The sequence below is a fragment of the Telopea speciosissima genome, chromosome 10, assembly GCF_018873765.1.
Source record: "Telopea speciosissima isolate NSW1024214 ecotype Mountain lineage chromosome 10, Tspe_v1, whole genome shotgun sequence".
Lineage (NCBI taxonomy): Eukaryota > Viridiplantae > Streptophyta > Magnoliopsida > Proteales > Proteaceae > Telopea > Telopea speciosissima.
In genome coordinates, this window is record NC_057925.1 from 13,969,735 (window position 1) to 13,990,688 (window position 20,954).

At 36.8% G+C, this 20,954-nt stretch overlaps 1 protein-coding gene across 1 annotated transcript; it reads left to right on the top strand.

The window, feature by feature from the left end:
• The first annotated feature begins 13,856 nt into the window (after positions 1 to 13,856).
• LOC122641461 (trihelix transcription factor ASIL2-like) lies at positions 13,857 to 15,166 on the top strand. The gene is made up of 2 exons (XM_043834700.1): positions 13,857 to 14,544; positions 14,661 to 15,166. The coding sequence occupies exons 1-2, from the start codon at positions 13,903 to 13,905 to the stop codon at positions 15,054 to 15,056; spliced, it is 1,038 nt and encodes a 345-aa protein (XP_043690635.1). The 5' UTR covers positions 13,857 to 13,902; the 3' UTR covers positions 15,057 to 15,166.
• The last annotated feature ends 5,788 nt before the right edge of the window (positions 15,167 to 20,954 follow it).

Below are 20,954 nucleotides of genomic sequence, written 5' to 3' on the forward strand. Positions count from 1 at the left end.
TCATCATTGTCAACCATGTTGGCTTGGTCTTTTTGTTGCTTCTCCTTGATATAAACTCTGCATTGTTTCTTGAAATGACCGGCTTTTCTGCATTTCCAGCAAACCGCTTTGGGGTTAATAAATGTACCCTTTTTCTTCTCAGAAACAGTGCCTTTCCCATCATACTTTCTCTTCTTGCCCTTAGAAGATGCATTTTCTATGACATGAGCCTTTAGAGATTTTTCCTCCAATTCAAGTTTATCCAGTTTGCGAGAATTCTCTTCAACTTGGATATACTTAATCAACTCTTGCATAGTCATTGCATCCTTCTTCTGTTTCAACTCTTTCCGACAATCTTTCCACGCAAAAGGTAACTTTGAAATAATAGATGACACTTGGAAAGATTCGTCAAGAGAATGGCCCTCAGAGATGATTTGATTCATGAGACCTTGCAACTCATAAGTTTGTGAAATAATAAATTTATCTCCTACCATCCTGTAATCAAACAACTTACTTATAAGAAACTTCTTGTTGCCAGCATCCTCAATTTTATACTTTTTGTCGAGATCCTCCCATAGTTCTCTCGACGTGCTGTCTGCAAATTTAGGCTCATACACATCATAAAGTGTGTTTGATAACCCATTGAGGATGTAGCCCTTGCACATGAAGTCGTCTTGCTCCCACTTCTGGCGCTGCTGTTTCTGCACCGGTATCTCTCCACTTGAAGCTTCTGCAGTGGTGTCTGTCGGTGTCGGTGCTACTGGCTTCTCTTCGTTCAGGACATGAGCAAGTTTCAAAGCAGTGAGGAAAAAATACATCTTCCCTTTCCAACGTTTGAAAAATGACCCATCAAACTTCTCAAGTTTGCTTATCTCGTTCCCAGGTATCTTCATGATTGCAGTCTCCTCCATTGCAAATACTATCTTAAGATTGTTAGAAATCTGAACAAAAAGGAGAGGACTGAAAGATGGCCTGAGTCGAACGAAATCGTTCTGTCCTTAAGACAGTATTTGCACCCTCCTAATCCTGCAAAGGGTTGCAGCAAACCTGCCTCCCAAGATAAATCAGGCGGACTGTTACTGGTTGCAGAGATAGTAACACTGTGAAGCTATCAGAGATTTTTTTTGATCTTTGGACTGAGAGAATTCGTGGCCCATTTATAGGCCCACAAGGCCTGTTCGGATGGGTCACACCCATTGGCTCATATGGCTTGACCTGACAGGTCATGACTATTGGGCTGGGCTCCCTTGGCTGTTCGTGTGGGCTGCAACTCTTGGGGTCAATGTTAAACCAAGGGTTGCATTCCCTCTTTGATCAGCCACCGATCCAACGGTCGGATCGATCCTAAGCACCCTTTGATCAGACACCGTCGATCCTAAAAAGATTAAGACGACATACTGCGACGATGCGCACGTGCGAAGTGCAAAGTGCGCCATCAAAGCGCCACATTGCGCCTCATGCACGCGCACCCGCACACACGCATACACGCTCAGACGGTTACCGTCCTCGCTCGCAAGTGCACCGTACAATCTCTTCTAGCATTACATGTGATAATAATAACTACTTACTACTAACACATATAAACCCAATGAGCTTTCCTTTCATAGCCGATGTGGGACTAAAAGTCCACATTAATATTTTGAAAAATTCCAACATATTGTTTGTCTAATCATTAACAAGTATTTGTGTTGGATCTCATACTACCTAATGTGCTTCATGTTTCTGTACCAGAGCATTCATTGTAACTTACCATCTTATGACAGTTCTAGAGATATACCATCAATTATTAGATTACAATCCCCTCAAGTGTGTTAAGGCATTAGTTAGACCTGAGCATCTCAAACTCAGAATTCTTTTTAGATGATTTGTGATGAATTTTGAATTTGTGCAATAAAGGACACGCTGTTTCAGTCTATTGATTTGGATAATTACTTGCACAAGTCTTTGTTTCGGCGTATTGCTTATAAATGGGTCAGATTTGAGTTTGATTTGGACTATTGATCGCTTAATTTTTGTTTCAGTCCATTGCTTTTTAAATGTATCAGACTTTAACATGACTTGGATATATTTACTTAAGTCTCTTATTTCATCCCATCTCTGTGGATGTACTTCAAATCTGAAATGGGTAGGGTATTTGGTGAGGTATATCTCTGTTTTATATATGAATTTGGTTTGGATATAAAAATAGGTGACATGATGAGTCTATTATCTTTGAAACAGGTTAATAGATGGAATATAGAAATAATTTTTTTTAAAAAAAAATTCATTTAGTGGCCGCTTAAAGTATAAACTCAATACCTATACCGACACTTTTTAAATGCCGTTGTAATAAATTTTCTCGGCATTTATTGAAAAATGCCGTAAAAGAATAGAAATTCAATACCTATCACAACACTTAAAGCGTCGTTGTAGTACATTTTTTCCGGCATTTATTATAAAATACCGCAAAAAAGGTACATACGCGGACACGCTAAAAAATGCCATTGTACAAAAATGGCGGTACCTTTACTGACATTTCAACGGCATAAATTATAAACGCCGTTATATCTTATGACGGCATTTTTTGGACTTATAGCGGCATTTAAAAACGCTGTCGTAGGCCCAATTTCTTGCAGTGATAATCCATCAAAAGGCCATACCTTGTCGCCATAAGGTCGATGAACCATCATTCGAAGACCGTGGTACTTACAACATGCTTAACACGTTCCCTTGTTATTTAAATTTTTTTTTTTATTTGAGTAGGCCCAAAAGCGATACGAACCAGTTTTTGAGACCTAGATCCGTAGTAATTGGTATCAGAGTTGAAATCCTCTATTTTTGATGATATTTCATCTTGAAATTATTATCAAAGTTAAGAATAAAAAGTAATTAAAAAAAAATCAAAAAATTAATTAATTTTAAATTTACATTAAATATCTGAAATGCCTGAACATATATAATTCAAAAATCCTGGTATCCTAGATGCAAAAACATCAAGATGCTCTAACAATTCTACTTTTCTCTTCCTCATTGGTCTCTCATGAATTAAAATAAACAAAATAGAGATATAAGAATATAGTTAATAAAAAAAAAATACTAATATACAAAAGCATCGCTTACTAGAATCAGTACAGATGCAAATGAACTTGCATCTCCCCTAATCAGTTACCACAATGGAATAAAACACATATTGTACACATAGTGCTTTGACAAACATATCAAACCATTAACAATATCCTTTAAAATGCTTTGTAATAGCCCAGTAGTAAAAATAATTTTTCCTTCGGTCCTCATTAATAAAATATGTTTATTGTTGTTCAAAAACTCAACTGAGCTAAACACCTTGTTAAAGACTATTACATGAACTCCAGGATAAGGTTTTACTATTTTCAATAATTGTAAAACCATTTCAGAATTGGACCTGACTAAGAAAAATGAATAAGAAAATATATCAGGCCACGTGTTCGAATAATCAAATTCCCTTTGTTTAAGAAAAGAGTGAAATGAACAATCAACAGTAATGTCATGCCATTTGAAATTTCCATGCAACAATGGAATAAAATTTATTTCTGTAATGGTAAATGTTGTAGTCAATAGAGCAGACCGGCACACCTACAAAATCAATTACTTAAAATTAATATAAAATAAATATAAATTAGAGGTTATCAATTAAGAAAAAATCATACCAGAAATTTTTTTATAAAGAAATCAATCCTGTCAACAAAATCCTGACATGAACGGATCCAAGCAAGAAGTTTCGTCTGTAAATCCACTTATCATATTTTGACCTGCTGGCCTGAACGGAGTCAGTGACGGACTCACCCTGTTGCTTCCGTCCGTGAGTCCGCTCGTGCTGTCTTGGTTGAAACTTAGTTTTAACCTTAGGGGCCTAGCATGAGACCCCTCTATATACCTTTTAATGATTGCTTTTGTATTTTTTAGGCTACCCAACTCGAGGGATAGCTGGTGCATCGGTGAGATTCATGTCAACCAAGTCGGGTGACACCCGAGTTCAATGAGTGGGTTTTTTGGTGATTTTTTAGGCTTGAATATATATATATATATATATATATATATATATATATATATATATATATATATATATATATATTAAGCAACCTTGATCATGCTATTATATAAAATATAAGCATTGTGTGCATTGCATTATTTATTTCAATGTGAACTATTATGAATGTGATATTGTTCTCATCGTTGTATCGGGTGACGGTGTCGGGTGTGCCGGTACCGAAACCCCAATTTTAATTATGAAATTGATTGATTATCATCTTGAACTGTATGTGCCGTGCCGTGCTGGTACCTGGGTACTGGATGGAATGGGACGTTGAGGCACCCGAAATACCTCTTAGGATGATAAGACTTGCATGTAGTATATCTATGGTTAGGATGCTTGCTCCCTTATGCTAAAAACATTTTCAACAGGGATTTATGTGTCGGATAATCTGAGCACCTATTGCCTGTGGAGGTGGGAGAGGCCAGGTCAGGGGTAGTGAGGACTATCCGGGTCTGCCACTAGGTCGTCTGATGGTTTCTACCAGCGTAGGCTCCCGTGTGATAATTGAGGTTTTTCTGGGGCGATAAGTTAAGTGACCCTCAGTGTCTCCCGAGTTATCACAGTAGTATATACTTGACTTATAGAATTGTGTGTTACGTGGAACATGAACCTAACATTAGCATGCATCACTAACTAGTGAGGGATTGCACAACGGGGTTAGCTACACTAACTAGTGGGATTTTTTTTATTTGAGTAGGCCCAAAAGCGATACGAACCAGTTTTTGAGCCCTAGATCTGTAGTAATTGGTATCAGAGTTGAAATTCTCTATTTCTGATGATATTTTACTTTGAAATTATTATCAATGTTAAGAATAAAAATTAAATTTTTTTTTGAAAAAAAAACAAATCAAAAAATTAATTAATTTTGAACTTACATTAAATATCTGAAATGCCTGAACATATATAATTCAGAAAATCCTGGTATCCTAGATGTAAAAACATCTAGATGCTCCAACAGTTCTTCTTTTCTCTTCCACATTGGTTTCTCATGAACTAAAATAAACAAAATAGAGATATAAGAATATAGATAATTAAAAAAAAAAAAAACTAATATACAAAAGCATCACTTACTAGAATCAGTACAGATGCAAATGAACTTGCATCTCCCTTCATCAGTCAACTCAACGGAATAAACCACATCTTGTACACGATAGTGCTTTGATAGACATGTCAAACCATTAACAATATCCTTTAAAATGCTTTGTAATAGCCCAGTAGCAAAAAAAAATTTTCCTTCAATTCTCACTAATAAATTATGTTTATTGTTGTTCAAAAACTCAGCTAAGCTAAACACTTTGTTAAAGGCTATTACATGAACTCCAGGATAAGGTTTAACTATTCCCAATGATTGTAAAACCATTTCAGAATTGGACATGACTAAGAAAGATGAATAAAAAAATATATTAGGCCACGTGTTCGAATAATCAAATTCCCTTTGTTTAAGAAAAGAGTGAAATGACCAATCAACAATAATGTCATGCCATTTGAAATTTCTATGCAACAATGGAATAAAATTTGTTTCTATAATGATAAATGTTGTAGTCAACATAGCAGACCGTCCCACCTACAAAATGAATTACTTAAAATTAATATAGAATAAATATAAATTAGAGGTTACCAATTAAGAAAAATCATACCAGAAAGTTTTCCATAAAGAAATCAATCCTGTCAACAAAATCCTGATATGAACGGATCCAAGCAAGAAGTTCCATCCGTGAATCCGCTCCTCGTGTTTTGACCTGCTGGCTTAAACGGAGTCAGTGATGGACTCACCCTGTTGCTTTTGTCCGTGAGTCCGCTCGTGCTGTCTTAGTTGAAACTTAGTTTTAACCTTGGGGGCCTAGCATGGGACCCCTCTATACACCTTTTAATGATTACTTTTATATTTTTTAGGCCACCCAACTCGAGGGATACCTGGTGCACTGGTGAGATTCATGTCAACCACGTCGGTTGACACCCGAATTCGGTGAGTGGGTTTTGGGTGATTTGTTGGGCTTGAATATATATATTAAGCAACCTTGATCATGTTATTATATAAAATATAAGCATTGTGCGCATTGCATTATTTATTTCAATGCGAACTGCTATGAATGTGATATTGTTCTCACCATTGTATCGGGTAACGGTGCCGGGTGTGCAGGAACCAAAATTTCAATTGTAATTATGAAATTGATTGATTATCATCCTGAACTGTATGCGCTGTGCCGTGCTGGTACCTGGGTACTAGATGGAATGGGACGTTGATGCACCCGGAATACCTCTCGGGATAATAGGACTTGCGTGTAGTATATCTGTGGCTAAGATGCTTGCTCCTTTATGCAACGACCTTTGCCAATAGGGGTTTATGTGTTGGATAGTCTGAGCACTTGTTGCCTGTAGAGGTGGGAGAGGCCAGGTCAGGGGTAGTGATGACTATCAGGGTTTGCCACTGAGTCGTCTGATGGCTTCTACCAGCGTAGGCTCCCGTGTGATAATTGAGGTTTTCTTGGGGCAATAAGTTAAGTGACCCTCAGTGTCTCCCGAGTTATCACAGTAGCATATACTTAACTTATAGAATTGTGTGTTAGGTGGAAAATGAACCTAACATTAGCATGCATCATATTGTTTGAAATCGCGTGTTTGTTTGTAGGTGCATTCTCCTTTGCTCCCTCACTAGCTAGTGTAGTTAACCCCGTTGCGCAACCCTTTTTAGTTGATATGCCGGTAATCTCTTAATGAGCACTGTTAGATGCAAATGAAGCGGAGCCGGTGACTGTGACTTGGATGTCGATGTACACCCAAGAATGGTGCCCTAGTGGCGTGAATTATTTATCTATTTCTGCATTCATCCACTATCATGTATAAACTTTATGTTTAAATATAAGGAGAGAAATGAATGGTTACAAGATATTGAAGCTGTATTATGTGTATCATTAGAGAACCGATGCTCTATATTCACATGATTTAATAAATTTTCGCTTCCGCAAACACTGTGATTGGAACGATTTATTCCATTTAGGTACGTTTCTTGTTGTTATCATGACTTGATGATATGGTGGACTGTGGCTCGGGACATTGTATTTGTGATCCTGGTAGGTATTGGGATGACACGTGTTGTCCCAGTCACCCCCTTTGTTGTAAAATATCTTTCATCGGGATGGGGGCGTGACTATAATCCATCAAAATGCCATACCCTGTCGCTATAAGGTCGACGAACCCTCATCCGAGGATCGTGGTACTTACAACATGCTTAACACATTCCCTTGTTAGTTAGGATTTTTTTTATTTGAGTAGGCCCAAAAGCGATATGAACCAGTTTTTGAGCCCTAGATCCTAGTAATTGGTATTAGAGTTGAAATCCTCTCTTTTCAATGAAATTTTACCTTGAAATTATTATCTTTTTATAGCGATTCGAAACATAGCTGGAAAACCAGGTTTTGACTTGGGTGATTCCCCTAAGTCGAGTAAAAATACAGTAAAACCTGGTCAAGAGTTGTGGTGACTCGGCCAGACTTAGAAATGATCGAACTCGGTCATGGTCGGTCCGATTTTCACTAGATTCAGTATTTTTGACCGAGTCTTTGAACAACCACCGAGTTGCGTCATCCATAGTTGATCAATCCAAGAGATGAACCTCTGCAACTCATCAAAAGCCCATTATGCAGAGAAAGAAATAGAAGATATATGCAGATTTAAGTTGATATTCACATTGGAGAGGAGTATACCAGAAACAAGGCAAATAAGTAGTTATAAACTACTGCAATCACCATGAAACCTGAGAATGAAGAGGAGTGTGAACTATGTCATAGTAGAATATCAGAGATCCAAGAGGAGTTGAACCTAATATCCATGGTGGAGATTGTAAAAGTTAAAAATTTGTTGCAACGCAGAGTACAGATTCCATCTCAGTTACCCTCTTTTCCCCTATCGAATCTCGACTCTACATCCCCATCTTCTTTGCTCCATCCTCATCTATTCCATGAATCTCTGGAGGCCTGATCTCGTTGTGGTACTTCTCGCTATCTCTTCTTCTTCATTTCACCATCTTCTAATCTTCCCTGTCGATTGCAATTGATGCTATAACTCTTATAGACCCATTATCGAACAAAGAACAAAAAAATATGCCGAAGAAATCAAAAGAGAAAGGGAAAGAGAAGAGACAATTAAATGACGTGTTCTCACTTCTCAAAAAGTAAAGTGACATTAATGTGGTATGTGTTACCAAAAAAATAAAAAATAAAACGCTAAAGTAGTGGGGGCAGGTGGTACAGTGTGTGCACAACAAAAACATGACTCGTTTTGACTCGGCTGAGTCATTAAAATTTTGGAAAGACGAATCGAGTCGAAAAACTTGGTTTTTCAACTGTGATTCGAACTAAGATTTTGAACCTCGAATCTGCATCAATTGGTATCAGAGCTGAAATCATTTATTTTTGGTAATGTTCTACCTTGAATTTATTACTCTTAAGTTTTGTTAGGTTGGATAGAAATGGATAAAAAAGAATAAAAAATAGTTTTTTTATTTTCTTTTTGTTTGGTTGACATAGAAAAGAAAACAAAATTCTTGGTGTTTGGATGACATATAATAGAAAAGAAAAAAAGATTAATCAAGTATCCTACTTAAATAGTACATTAACCAAACACCCATCACCACAATATCACAACTATTATTGATTGGAAAACAACCAATAGGGATTTAAAATATAGGCAACATGTCTCATCCATTCATGGGTTCTTCTCCTTTGGTGTGTTTATGATTATCAAATTATCTTACTTATACAAATAAGCACCATCCTAATTAGCCACTGTCACTAGAACAAACTACAAATTTGGCCAAATATCTTAAAGGGCCAAAGTTATTGTTCTGAACCGCCTCAAGATGTGGATATTCAAAAGACATACTGTAAATGCACAACATGTCTCAAGAAACTAAGTATGGTTCAAGTAAACAAAACTTGCAGATCTATTATCTTAATTGTAGTTTGTTAAATTTATGAAAACAACAAATGAAAATAAAGAAAAGAGATAGATATCATAACATAAGCAATCAAAAGATCGTTTATACTAAAAAATGGAATTTAGTACGGTCCAAACTACATAGAATCAAATAAAACCAATTTTTGTTTATATATGTCCTTCAATGGAGGTCTCAATTTGATTTTACTAAAAGCAATGTTTGTTCATCACTTTAGATTCTAACATGACGCATTAGGTATTTTAGTCATATCTTAGTTGATAAACCAAGAAATGCCTTAGTCTTATTCTCATTTTCGATGAGATAGTTATATGCCATGGCTATTGCTTTTTCAAATAAACCTTCTACTTCCTAAATAGTTGTGAATACAACTGATGCATCTGGAACAACACCACATTTGAACGCTTTAGCCATACGGCCAACATTTTGCCCGATATCTTAATTTCTTTAAAATGCATTCCTACCCCCTCTTGCATTTCTTCTCACTTGGCGGTCCACCGGGTGAATGTTGTAGTTGAACTCACTCTCACATTGTCTTTTTCCTTTTTTAATAAAATAAAAGTTGTGAGTAGGTTGAATGAACTAATGGAAGAGTATTGGACAAACAAGAAACTTGTAAGTAGTTTGAAGAGAACAAAAGAAATAATTTTTCGACTGGCTAAACCCTATGCCAATTTCGATTTAGACAGAATTGATAAGAATCGACCTGAACCAACCTAAACCCTAGAAACTACTAATAGTTTATCTCAAAACCCTAAAGTACTGTACCTCAACCAATTATTTTTAATTAAAATAAGATGACGATATCCTTGTTAGGATGCTTGGAATCTATGCCCAGACATGGGAGCGCATAAAATTACTACTACACCCTTGTAAAATTAAAAATCCCATCTATGTTGATGCTCCTAAGTGTACACTTATAGGCCCCCGTGCTAGTGCATGGACCAATGATCTCTTGCCTTTAAAATGAATATGATATTTTATTTTTGTTGAATGTTTCATACATTATCGAGTATGAATACGGTCAACACTTTAGTTCTTTGAATACTTTACTCAATTTAATTAGTCTGACTCGACTAGATTTGGCGCTAATTAAACAGCATACTATAATACTAGTAATAATAGTATTTTGGTGGAGGGACGCATTATTTTTAATCAATAATTTAAAAAAACTAATTTATATAACGATAGTAATAAATATTCGCTTCTATTTGTAACAATCAACAACAGTTTTTGATAATCGTTGCAATATAGGCCATGTCTAACTAGTATGTGTAGTAATTAATCACCCAAATATAATATACTATATATCAACGATAATAAAAAACCGCTGCTAAAAATCTATATTTGGAAGCGGTTTTTTTATTATTGTAGCCAATTAATCCATTTAGCATTTGGTGGGCACCCCGATTTTGTGTCTAGATATATATTGCTTCTATATAGGGTATGTTAGTCTATATAGAAGCAATATTTTTTTACCGCTACTGAAAATGTCTATAGAGCAACGTTAAAAAAATACCACCCCTATAGGCTCTGCCTTAGTGTCGTCGAGGCCTTCTCGAAGCACCTTTTTCTTGTAGTATCATAAAAAATTGGGTAAATTACATGTCATCCCTTGGTTTTCAAATGAAACTTAGATCACCCTTGGTTTTTGAAAAAACTCAAATCATCCCCTCTACAGTAACGCTGTTAATCTGCTGCTAGTTATTGGTGTGAAAGGACTATTTTACCCTTGCACTAAAACATTAGAATTAAATTTACAATACTACCCTTCCTTCATCTTCAACATTGGTCAAGAGTAGTTTAGGGATTTAAATTTATTTAACTGGCTGACATCATCACTTAACAGCATAAAACTAACGGAAGGGACTAATTTGTCATATTGGGTCTAAACCAGGGGGTGATCTGAGTTTCGTTTGAAAATTAGGGGGTAAAGTGTAATTTGTCCTTAAAAATTTGAACTGCTAACAATAAACTACCACTTTGCATATAAAACAAGAAAAAGGTGTTCATGAAGAGTGTTCATCTAAGGCAAAGCTTACCTCTTCTCCTAGCAGTCGTGAGCCATGCAGTTAGGTGGGGGGGGGGGGGGGGGACTCAAAAGGGTATCAAAGTAGCTGACCCATCAAACAAAAAATTTAAGCCAAAATTTGTATTGTAATCAAGCAAGGTTGGAGCATATTCTGAAACTAGCAAGACCGTAGCTATGCACATCCAAGTTGTATCTTTTTTTTTTTTTTTTGCCTTAACCAATTGAAGCACTAATATTCTCTTGGTAGGTAAGTAGGAGCAATCATGAAGAGACATTTAAACAGAAACTCAATAGAATGGATAAATAATTTAATCAAAGGAAACCCTTCATCATGATTGATGAAAAAAACAAAAAAAAAAAACAAAAAAAACTTTTACAATCCAAACCATCCAATAGAAAACAAAATCCCTAGATTAGCCATGACTAGGGTTATATATATATATATATATATATATATATATATATATATATATATATATATATATATATATATATATATATATATGTGTGTGTGCTAAGGCAATATTGCTTTTAGAATAGAGATTGTAATGGATGCTTAGTGTCAACTAAATAATACACAAAGTTAATAATTCTTATGAGTGTTTTTGTTCAATTATTGTTTCTTTTTCATTAATCTTGTGGTCCACTGGTGAAGTGCTTTATTATTTGGGATCCATAGATGCTCCCACCAATTGGTTTTGTAAAAGGAACTAAACTTTATCATCTTGTTGGTATAGTGAGGCATCCTTTCATTGTTGATTCTGGCCATGAAAAAAGGGATGGAGATGGAGTTGGTGGGTCATATAGAAAACCATACCCCTTGTTATCTCTAAATAGGCCAGGTGTTGTAAGGCCTAATCAGGTCGACTCGGGTCGATTAGTTATGCTTCAACTTACTTAAGAGGGAACAGTTTCCCTTCAACCCCTCCCCCCCCCCCCCTCGAATTTTTATCGTCTACGATTTCCTGTCCGGTACGGTTCCTACAGTCCTCTAACAAGAGGGGGGTGGATCCCACTCGGGCAGAGTGTTTGGTCAGGGGTTGGAATGGCCATTTCGCCCCCTGTTAGAAAACTGTAGGAATTGTACCGGACAGATACCTTCGACATGGCCATTAATGGGGGAAGGATGAGGATCAAAATAAGAGTAAGGGCATTTTAAAGCTTTCAAGGTGAGGGGGGGGGGGGAGTATTTATGACTTTTAGATTGTGGGTTTTCCTTCACCCACCTTGGAGAAAAACTTTATCTAAACTTAAACATCTTGTCCCTACATTGACCATGACACCATGTTGAGTTGATGATTAGCATGAGAAATTTCTTAAAATTGATATCCACATCATAAATAGGGTTTGGTTCCTCCACCAACGGCTATATTTACCATAAAAAAATTAGTTGGTTCAAAACTTTTATTAACATTTATGGGAGAGGGTTTGAGCAAATGCATAGAAGAACGCACCAATAAGGTGATGAATGAGAGAGAGAGAGAGAGAGAGAGAGAGTGCACTAACATACCCTCCCCTAGTAGCTCAAAGAATCTATGCTAGTGTACCTTACCCTAATAGCTCAAAGAATCATTTCCCAACATTTATTTTCCACCCTCTAATTGTGTATTGAGTTTCCAAGTCTAAGCCTAGATTTCTACAAATAAAATCCAAATCGGTAGAACCAGTCAATTAATTAGACTCGGAATTGATCGGGCTGATTTTAATTAACCTCGATTCTTCTCTAACTTAGCCCAATTGAATAATCCCAAGTTTGATCAATTCTTGTTCAATTTCGGCCAATTCTAAGACAATTCGAATCAGAATCAAAAAAGATCTATCGATAAAGAATCAATCGGGCCGAGTTTGATTAACAACTATTCTACTTTTATTGAGAGTCCAACCAAGTAAACCCGAATCAGATCAATTCCTATGCGATTTCGCCCAATTCGAATCAGAATCGATAGAGGTTTGAAAAAATGATCGGCAGTTAATTAGCATTTTTTTTTTCCCATTTATTTAAGACATTTGACCCATGAAAGTACAAATAAAGAATAAAAAATTTAGGCTCACTTAAGGCTAAAGAAGCCACTAATTAGATTTGATTAGTATCCTATCTAAAGGATATCCTATCAGTTTAAAAACGAAAATGACCAAATTAACCTCCATAAATGGCAGGAATAAGTGTCCATGAAAGAAACTTTTTTTTTTTTGGCCTCCTTGAAGAATAAATGTAAAGATAGATAGATGCATTTACCACTAAGAGAGACAGTAGGGAAAGACTTTTTAGCCTCTACTTGACCTTTAGTGGTCACGAATCCAAACAGAGAAAGGAGGAACAAAAAGGTTACAAAAAAAGAGAAAAAGGTCGAAAGAGAAGCAGCTAAGTTTGAGTGACGGCAGCTTATTGGGTGGTGGAGAGTGGGAGTGGGAGTGGGTGGCAACACCACGTGACCGACCACCGTGGTGGACGTCTTGATTAGCTTCATATCCACGCTAACATCCAAAAACCCAACCACAAAAAACCAAACCCAAACCCTAAGATACACCACCCAAAGGACAACAGCAAATAGCAACAATTACAGAGACCCTTAAAAGTTTTAGGTTTTTTGAGAGAGAAAAAGAAAGAAAGATTAATATCATTAACTCATTGACAAAGAGTCCACCATGGTTGGCCACTATCAATAGTGGTGATGTGTGTGTGTGTGTGTGAAACTCTCTTTTTCTCTTCCTTCTAATGCTTCTAATGCTTCTAATACTAATGCTAGTGGTTACCTTTTTCTTTTCCTTGAGCTCTTCCTCTTTTATTAGACTTACCAATTACTACCATTTCTTCTTCTTCTTCTTCTTCATCTTCTTCCTATCAATGTTAGCTGCAAACAAGTAGATTTTATAGAATGGGGAGTGATGGAGAAACAACCTAATCAAGTTACACCATCTCTCCCCTCTTCTAATAATAACTTCAAGGAAGAACCCTTGAAATCATCATCAAAATCACCTCTTCTAGCTTCTTCTACTCCTCCTGGTGGTGGTGGTGGTGGTGGTGCTCCTGCTGGTGGTGTTGATAGATTGAAAAGAGATGAATGGAGTGAAGGAGCTGTTGGAAGTCTTCTCGACGCCTACGAATCGAAATGGGTTCTTCGAAATCGCGCTAAACTTAAGGGTCAAGATTGGGAAGATGTTGCTCGACATGTTTCAGAAAGAGCTAATTCAACTAAAACTCCAAAGACACAAACACAGTGTAAGAACAAGATTGAGTCCATGAAGAAACGATATAGATCGGAGTCTGCCACTGTTGAAATTTCTTCATGGCCTCTTTACCATCGTCTTGATCTTTTACTCCGTGGTGGTAGTGGTACTCATCATCAAACTCCTCTTTCACCTCCAAATCATCATCCTCCTCCTCTTGTACTACTTGATCATCAACTTCCACCGCCGCCACCGTCTCCGGCACCGGCACCACCTGCACCACCACCTCATCCTCCTCCTCCACCTCTTGGTATTCAACAAGACTCTCATGAATCCAATGGAGTTGAACCAGGGTCCAAGGTTTGTAACAAAATGTCCTAACCCTCCATTTAAATTTTTCAAATTTTTTTTTTAATTTTTTATAATTGATTAGATTATATTCATTGATTAATGTGTACAATTATTATTCTTAACAGGAAGATGAGGTTGGAGTTAAGTTACTGGAGCATGGATCAGATAAAACTCCCATGGAAATGGATAGTAGTACACCACCAATCTCTGATGGGGAAAGGGAGAAGATGAAATCAAAGAAAATGAAGATGAGAATGAAAAGGAAGAAAAGAAGAATGAGAGGAGATTGGGAAGTGGCCCAAAGTGTTAGGTGGTTGGCTGAGGTAGTAGTGAGGTCTGAGCAGGCAAGGATGGAAACAATGAAAGAATTAGAGAGAATGAGAGCTGAAGTTGAAGCCAAGAAGGGAGAGATGGATCTGAAGAGAACAGAGATTATTGCAAATACCCAATTGCAGATTGCAAGGCTTCTAGCTGGTGATGTCAAAGGCATTGATTCTTCATTGAGGATTGGAAGGAATTGACTACCATGCCATTAGTGGTTGAGTTGGTTTTAATTAATTACTGCATCTGGTCTGTATGTAAAATAAAAATATTGTTACCATCACCTTATATTTTTATGTTTTGACTGGCTTTATAGCACTTACTACATCATAATAGTCTCCATCCATCTGATTGCAAGTATAAAGGAAAAGGAAAGAAATGGAAGTAAAATTGATTTAGAAAAAAAAAAAGGATTTTTTTTTGTAATCATGATTGTGTAATCTACTTAGCACTGTTATGGGATTTGGTAATCATAATTTTAAGATGTAATTTTGATTTTCCTTTTCAAATCAAAGGGTTTTGATTGTAAAGTAAAAATGAATAACCCAATTTAAGATGATTTGGAGTAAGTTATACAATTTTATTAGGTAATAATTAAGAAAATTTCCAATAATTCCCCTACATTTACCCTATATTTACTCAAGCTCCTCTATTCAAAGATTCTTTTTGATTCCCCCAATATAGTAAACTTCCAACTCTCTTTCCGCCAAATACTTCAAAAATGCCCAAATTGCCCCTCCATTTGCGTCATCTAAACAGTTTCTCTCTTTCCTATTGAATTGATTCAACATATTTGGTTTGAATTAAACCAAATTACTTGAGTGAACTAGAAAATCTAACAATGAAAAGAAGGGAAAATTTGGGGGATGGGAAGATGAAAAAACTAATTTTCCCGCTCACATTGGAGCATTGACGAAGTTGGAGATAAAGAACCGGTGAATGCGAAGTTGAAGCTCCAACGACATCATTTGCGTTGAACCCCTCAGTAGTGATAAGCATGAGCACGAGGTTGTCGGTGTTCCTGGGAGGTTCATGTTCTTTAACTTTCAAAGGGAGAACATGGTGAAGGGAGAACATGATGAAACAAGGGCTTCCTGAGCAGAATGGGATGACCAAATTTGAGGCAAGAGACATCATGGCCAAGTACATCAACTTCCTAAAATCCAACAACCACATTGGATTTAGCATCCTCAATGTCCGCACCTGGGGATCCATCGACCACATTATCGCCTACTACATCCTCCCCACCTATGAGGACATCGTTCGATGGCATGGGGCATTCTCATCCTCCACCTCACCTCTTTCGGAGAAAGGAGAAGGGAATCAAATCATAATCGTCACCTAGATAAGGGTCTAGGACCAATAAAACAAATGTTGACTCTAGGCTGGATTTCACATCCGATCAATTCAAAGCCCAACTATAGACACTGAATTTTGTCATCCCAAAATCCTCCCCCTTTCTTTCAGCACTTGGACCCTGGACCAGTCCATAGGATTTTGCATTGTGGAAAATGAGCATTTTTTCCCCTATAATGACTGGATGGCCCAAACATTGTCAGAATGAGTTGAAACTTTCTGGATATTATATTCACATGATATTAATGCATGCTAAAATTTGGTGCAAATCAGACACTATTTGGCACCATTTCATCAAACCCTAATTTTGTAGAATTTGTGGATGATTTTTATGTCACTAATTAGTACATTCAAAACCCGACTATGTTGGATGATTATTATGTCACTAATTAGTACATTCAAAATTCTTTCTGAAGTTATGTAGATCATCAAAATTTGACAGTCAAATCTCGTGGAAGTTTGCCGAAAAGGTGATTGCACTGTTGTAGACACTTCATTTTGTCACCCTAGAGTAGTGTAGATGATAATGAGTTCGGAATTCATTTGAAATGTGAAGTGATCCGCTAGTTATACTCAATAGTGTTCCCTTACCTTGGGAAGTATTCTTAGTTCCGTGATGGTATTGGTGCTTAAAAGTTAACAAATTATTTTTTTGAAATAACAGTTAGAGGTGTTGACATGTTTAGATAGACCCAGACTAACCCAAGAGACCAAGACCATAGCCAGATTAGGGTTAGACCTCGACTAGAACCCCCTTGGTGTCATTTTAGGCTAGGGTCATACTGGCTAGAAACGACACCAGTAGCTCAAAGAACAATGCCACCTACACACTGAACGATTTCGTTCACACTACAAACAACATCGTTTAATTTCACCCCATGTCATTCAGAGCTCATCCCATATCATTTGGGCAACATTTCAGGGTTTTGCATATTTCCAGCTCAGGATTTGATTGAGCTTCGTGTTTTACGAAGTTAGCTTTCCTCTAGACACATTTTATGACTAAAAGACATTCAAGAAGACGCTAGAAACCTTCCTATGGTGGGTGGAAGTGATCTCCTTCCATCCAACGTCAAGGTAGACCCCTCTTCTTCAAGAAAGAAGATCCCTTGAGATGGAAACTAAAAACATGTCTTGCACAGTTTTGGGACCTTAAAACTAAAATAGGGACCCTTTTCATGTTTTAGAGGGGTTTTGAAAATTTGACACATAAGAGACAAGTATTATCGCACTTCAAAGCACTTTTAGAGCTTGAGTTGGTGGTCTGCTATACTAAACCTGGCTTGAGCTTGCTATAATTAACTTGAGTCTAGGTCACTCTAACCGTCTCACATCCTATGAAAGTTGTAGACAAGTAAATCTACACCCTTTTAATTTTTATTTCATTCAATTTCATTATTTTTATGATTTTTAATTCTTTTTTACTAAGCACACGTCATTGCTACCCTCAGTGGTGCAACGATGTTGTAAATTGTTATATGAGCCTCTAGCGGGGTTTCATTAGAAGCCCTTTCCACCGAGTTTTTTCTTAGTGTCTTAGCTTTTTATCTTGAATTTTTTTAAAAAAAAAAAAATTTAGCCTCTTTTTACTATTTTTCTTTTATTTTCTCTAGTATCTTAGCTTTCTATCTTGACTTCTTTTTTTTCCTTTTTTCTTTTTTTAAATATAAATTTCACTTATGAAATGATGATAAAGTATGCTTTTAAAACTAAATTAAACAAAAGGTTCGACCTTTTCCCTAGTCATGTCTATACGGTGTTTGGCAGGTCATATATTGGAGAGATGAAAATTTTAGGGTAAATTATGCCTCCTCCCCTCAATTATGGTCGAATGACAAGTCCCACCCTTGGGTATTGAGCAATAATTATTCTCTTCCCTGAAATTAAAAGATTCTATCAACCGTACCCATATTAACTAACCGTGTTAAAAATATAATAAAAAAAAAACAATAATACCTTCATCTCTAACCTTATACTTCTTTTCCCTTCTTCTTCTCCATCATGGCCGAACCAACCGAATCATTTCCTTCTCCGTCATCTCTCATCTTCTCTGTTTTCTAATGTGAGAACCCAGCTCAACCCTCCAAACTCCATTGGTGCCCATAGACTCGGTAGTGATCTTTCACTCCAACCACCCCTCACCTAATAGCACAATTGCAGAAAAACAAAAAAGTGAAAGAAGAAACAGTCATGGCAGTCTAATCATGCTAAATCATTCCACGCTATTACAAAGGAAACTAAACGAAAACATCACTTCCCTTTTCTCCTTCCATTTCTGAAACTAATCTAATTAAAACCCTCAACACATTTTCTCCATCTAATCCCAAGACCAAATACATCTTCAATTTCTGAAACCCCATCACCGATCCTCTCTCAAAAACCATCTCTGGCCAAAATCGCCATCATCTCCACTAACCCCTATTTCTCCTTTCATTTCTATTCTTTTTCATTTTTTTTTTTTCATTTTCATTCCAAAAACCCTCATCCCACCATCACCGATTCTCCTCTCCATTTCTTTCCACTTCTAACTTAACCCAAATCCTTACCTAAACAAAATCCCAATCTGAAATCCAGCCATAACCATACCCATCCTCCATTAATCTACTCTGGCTGATCCCATCACCTCTCTGATTTCTTTTTCCATTTTCTCTCCCAATAAGCATCGGATTCCTATTTCTTTTCTTTTATTCCCATTTTTTCAAACCCCAACACAGAATCAGAATCTATTGGCCGCCATCATTTTTTCAAGCTCTTTGGAATCTTGAACCACAATGAGTTTGTTCTATCATAGTTCCTAGTCGCCTTATGACCCTGATTGCAAAGCTATTAGGAGAATGCGACGGTCATTGTCTTGATTTATGAAAGCTTGTATTCTATTTATTTGAGAAGCCGAACCGAACAAACACTGAAACAATTACCTTCGCCGGAGATGACGACCTCTCTCTCTCTCTGTTTTTTTGTTTTTTTGGAAGAAAACTGAACGAAGAAGATGGAAGAAGAATGAGAAATGGGGAAGAAGATGCTGTTGTGACTGCTATTCCCCGGCTCAGGGGTAATATTGAAATATCATATGTACATAAGGGCATTTTAGGATTTAATTGAATATATTAAGAATGATGTCATCACTTAACAACGTTTTTTTCACGGAATAGGTACAGTTGATAGAATCTTTTGATTATAAAGGAGGGGAGAATTATTACTCAATACGGGTTTATCATTTGGGCATGATTAAAGGGGTTTTTTTTAAATTTTTATTGGATGAACTGTGATGGTTGCTTATTCTGCCTTATTATTCAATAGCAGTGAAGGGCAGTAAAGGACATTTTGGTCATTTGATTCTTCTAGATTATTGAAAGGGAAATTATCAATGCCATCCCTTGACGTTTGCCTATATTTTAAAACACACCCATTAACTACCATAATATTAGTGCCACCCCCTGTTTTACCAAACTAATTCCACACAGACCCCCTATCGTTAGTTAAGAGTCGTTAAGTGGTGATGTCAGCAGTTTAAAAGATAATTCTACCTTTATTAGTGGCAAAATACCTAATCTACCACTTCAATTAGAACACCCACAAACCCTTCTTCTTCCTCACACTCAGTCGACAACCATGGAGAACATCCACTACAACCTACCATCTTCTGAAAAGAGACATACTCCGGTGACCAAATCTGCCCTTCTTTGCTTATTGCTTGTTTCACCACTGAAATGGGTTTTTTGTTTTTCTTTTCCAACGATGTTCTCTGTTTCAGGTTAGTAAAGGAACCAAAACCCTTCTGTCTCTACTTCTTCTTTCTGCAACACCATTCGTCTCTTCTTCCTCCTCCTCTTGCAATAACAGAGGTGATAGATAGGTCGTACGTCACCCATGATCATCGTCTCATTTCTATTACCTCCAGTTAATGATGAAACGGGAGAAAAGTTAAATTTCCCCCATCGCCTAAAAATCAAATTTAGAATTATTCATATTCACTACAATTATTCATTAAATTAAGAGAAAGTAGTGGTTGAAAGTTGAAGTCTCAAACTACCAAAATCTAAGAATCCATAAAGAATTCCAGACATGCTATCTATTCTACTGGCAGAGATATTTTCCCTTTTGTTCTTTTGTAGGTTCCGAAGTCTTCAATGGGCAATGGCGGCATTGGCTACAGTGGGTGATTTGGGGTTGAGCACGCAATAGCGTTGATGAGGTATGTGGTTGGGTGTGGAAGGTTTGCTTTGCGTGGTCTAAGAGGGCTGTGAGAGAGAGAGAAGGATCAGATTTCGGATAACGGTTAGAATCTCCCTAGGTTCCCTAGCTCATCACAGCAATCACCCATTGCAGTATTGCACCCCTTCCCAAACGCAGATTTTTTCTTCTCTTATTCTAATTTTTCGATATCGATCTTAAACAAACCCTTCTGTTTTCTTTGTGAGAAATGTTTTGATGAGCTTTGCTGCAGTGTTTGTATTTATGGTGATGTCCACTAACATGCGCCCTGGGTAACTTGTGGATGTTGCATTTTTTTTAATCAATTTTAATTTAAAAATTGGGAAAATTTTGTTCATTGGAACAATCTGATTGGATAATATTTCTCTCTTAGTCAGTGGATCAATCTAGGTTTTTTATGTTTTAATGTAAAGGGTATTTTGGTCAAAAGAATTTCAAAGATTAACACCGTTAAAAAAATGGGTAATGGTTGATATTATGGTAGTTAGTGGGTGTGTTTTATTATATAGGCAAACGTCAGGGGGTGG